We start from the raw sequence: 967 nt of genomic DNA on the forward strand, positions 1-967 counted from the left end.
TTCAGGGGTTTTGATGTCTCCTTTTATTTTTGGAGCATTTACATCCACATCACCCTTCAGTTTGGAGCCTTTCAAGTTCAAGTCCACATCTGGCATAGAAATTTTGGGACCTGAAAAAGATGGCATGTTGAATTTGGGTCCTTTGAGTTTTGTATTAGGTCCCTCAATGTCAACTTCTGGTCCTTTTATGTCAATGTCAGGTGCTTTCATGTCAATTTTTGCCTTTGGAAGGTTGATATCAACATCTGGACTTTCTACTTTTGCACTTTTAAAACCAAATGATGGCATCTTAAATTTAGGCATTTTAAACCCTCCTTTGTGGCCTTCTGTGTCAATATCTGGGCCTTCAATGTCAATGTCAGGTGCTTTTATGTCTCCTTTGACCTTTGGCATTTTAACATCCATATCCCCTTCAAGTTTTGGGGATTTTAGGTTAATGTCAAAATCTGGGCTCTCCATTTTGGGACCTTTGATGTTCAGTGATGGCATTTTGATTTTTGGCATTTCAAATCCACCTTTTGGCCCTTCAATGTCAATCTTTGGAGCATTGATGTCAATGTCAGGTGTTTTGATGTCTCCCTTTATCTTTGGAGCATTAACATCCATGTCACCTTTGAGTTTAGGACCTTTCAAATTAAAATCCACATCAGGCATCGAGATTTTGGGACCTGAAATTGATGGCATGTTGAATTTGGGTCCCTTCAATTTTGCATCAACTCCCTCAATATCAACATCTGTTCCTTTAATGTCAATGTCAGGTGCTTTCACATCAATATTTGCTTTTGGAAGGTCAATGTTAATATCTGGACCTTCTACTTTTGGACTTTTAAATCCAAATGATGGCATTTTAAATTTAGGCATTTTAAATCCACCTTTGCGGCCCTCAATGTCAATATCTGGGCCTTCAATGTCAACATCTTGTGCTTTTATGTCTCCTTTGACCTTTGGCATTTTAACATCCACATCC

The 967-nt window shown here is 38.5% G+C and overlaps 1 protein-coding gene across 1 annotated transcript in view; it reads right to left on the minus strand.

Moving 5' to 3' along the window:
* ahnak (AHNAK nucleoprotein) overlaps window positions 1–967 on the minus strand; it is a 21,360-nt gene that overhangs the window by 16,495 nt on the left and 3,898 nt on the right. Inside the window, exon 5 of the mRNA XM_037675531.1 lies at window positions 28–585. Within this exon, the coding sequence (XP_037531459.1) occupies window positions 28–585 (558 nt within the window). The remainder of the gene's footprint in view (window positions 1–27; window positions 586–967) is intronic.

The sequence above is a fragment of the Nematolebias whitei genome, chromosome 4, assembly GCF_014905685.2.
Source record: "Nematolebias whitei isolate Nwh7 chromosome 4, NemWhi1, whole genome shotgun sequence".
NCBI classification, from domain to species: domain Eukaryota; kingdom Metazoa; phylum Chordata; class Actinopteri; order Cyprinodontiformes; family Rivulidae; genus Nematolebias; species Nematolebias whitei.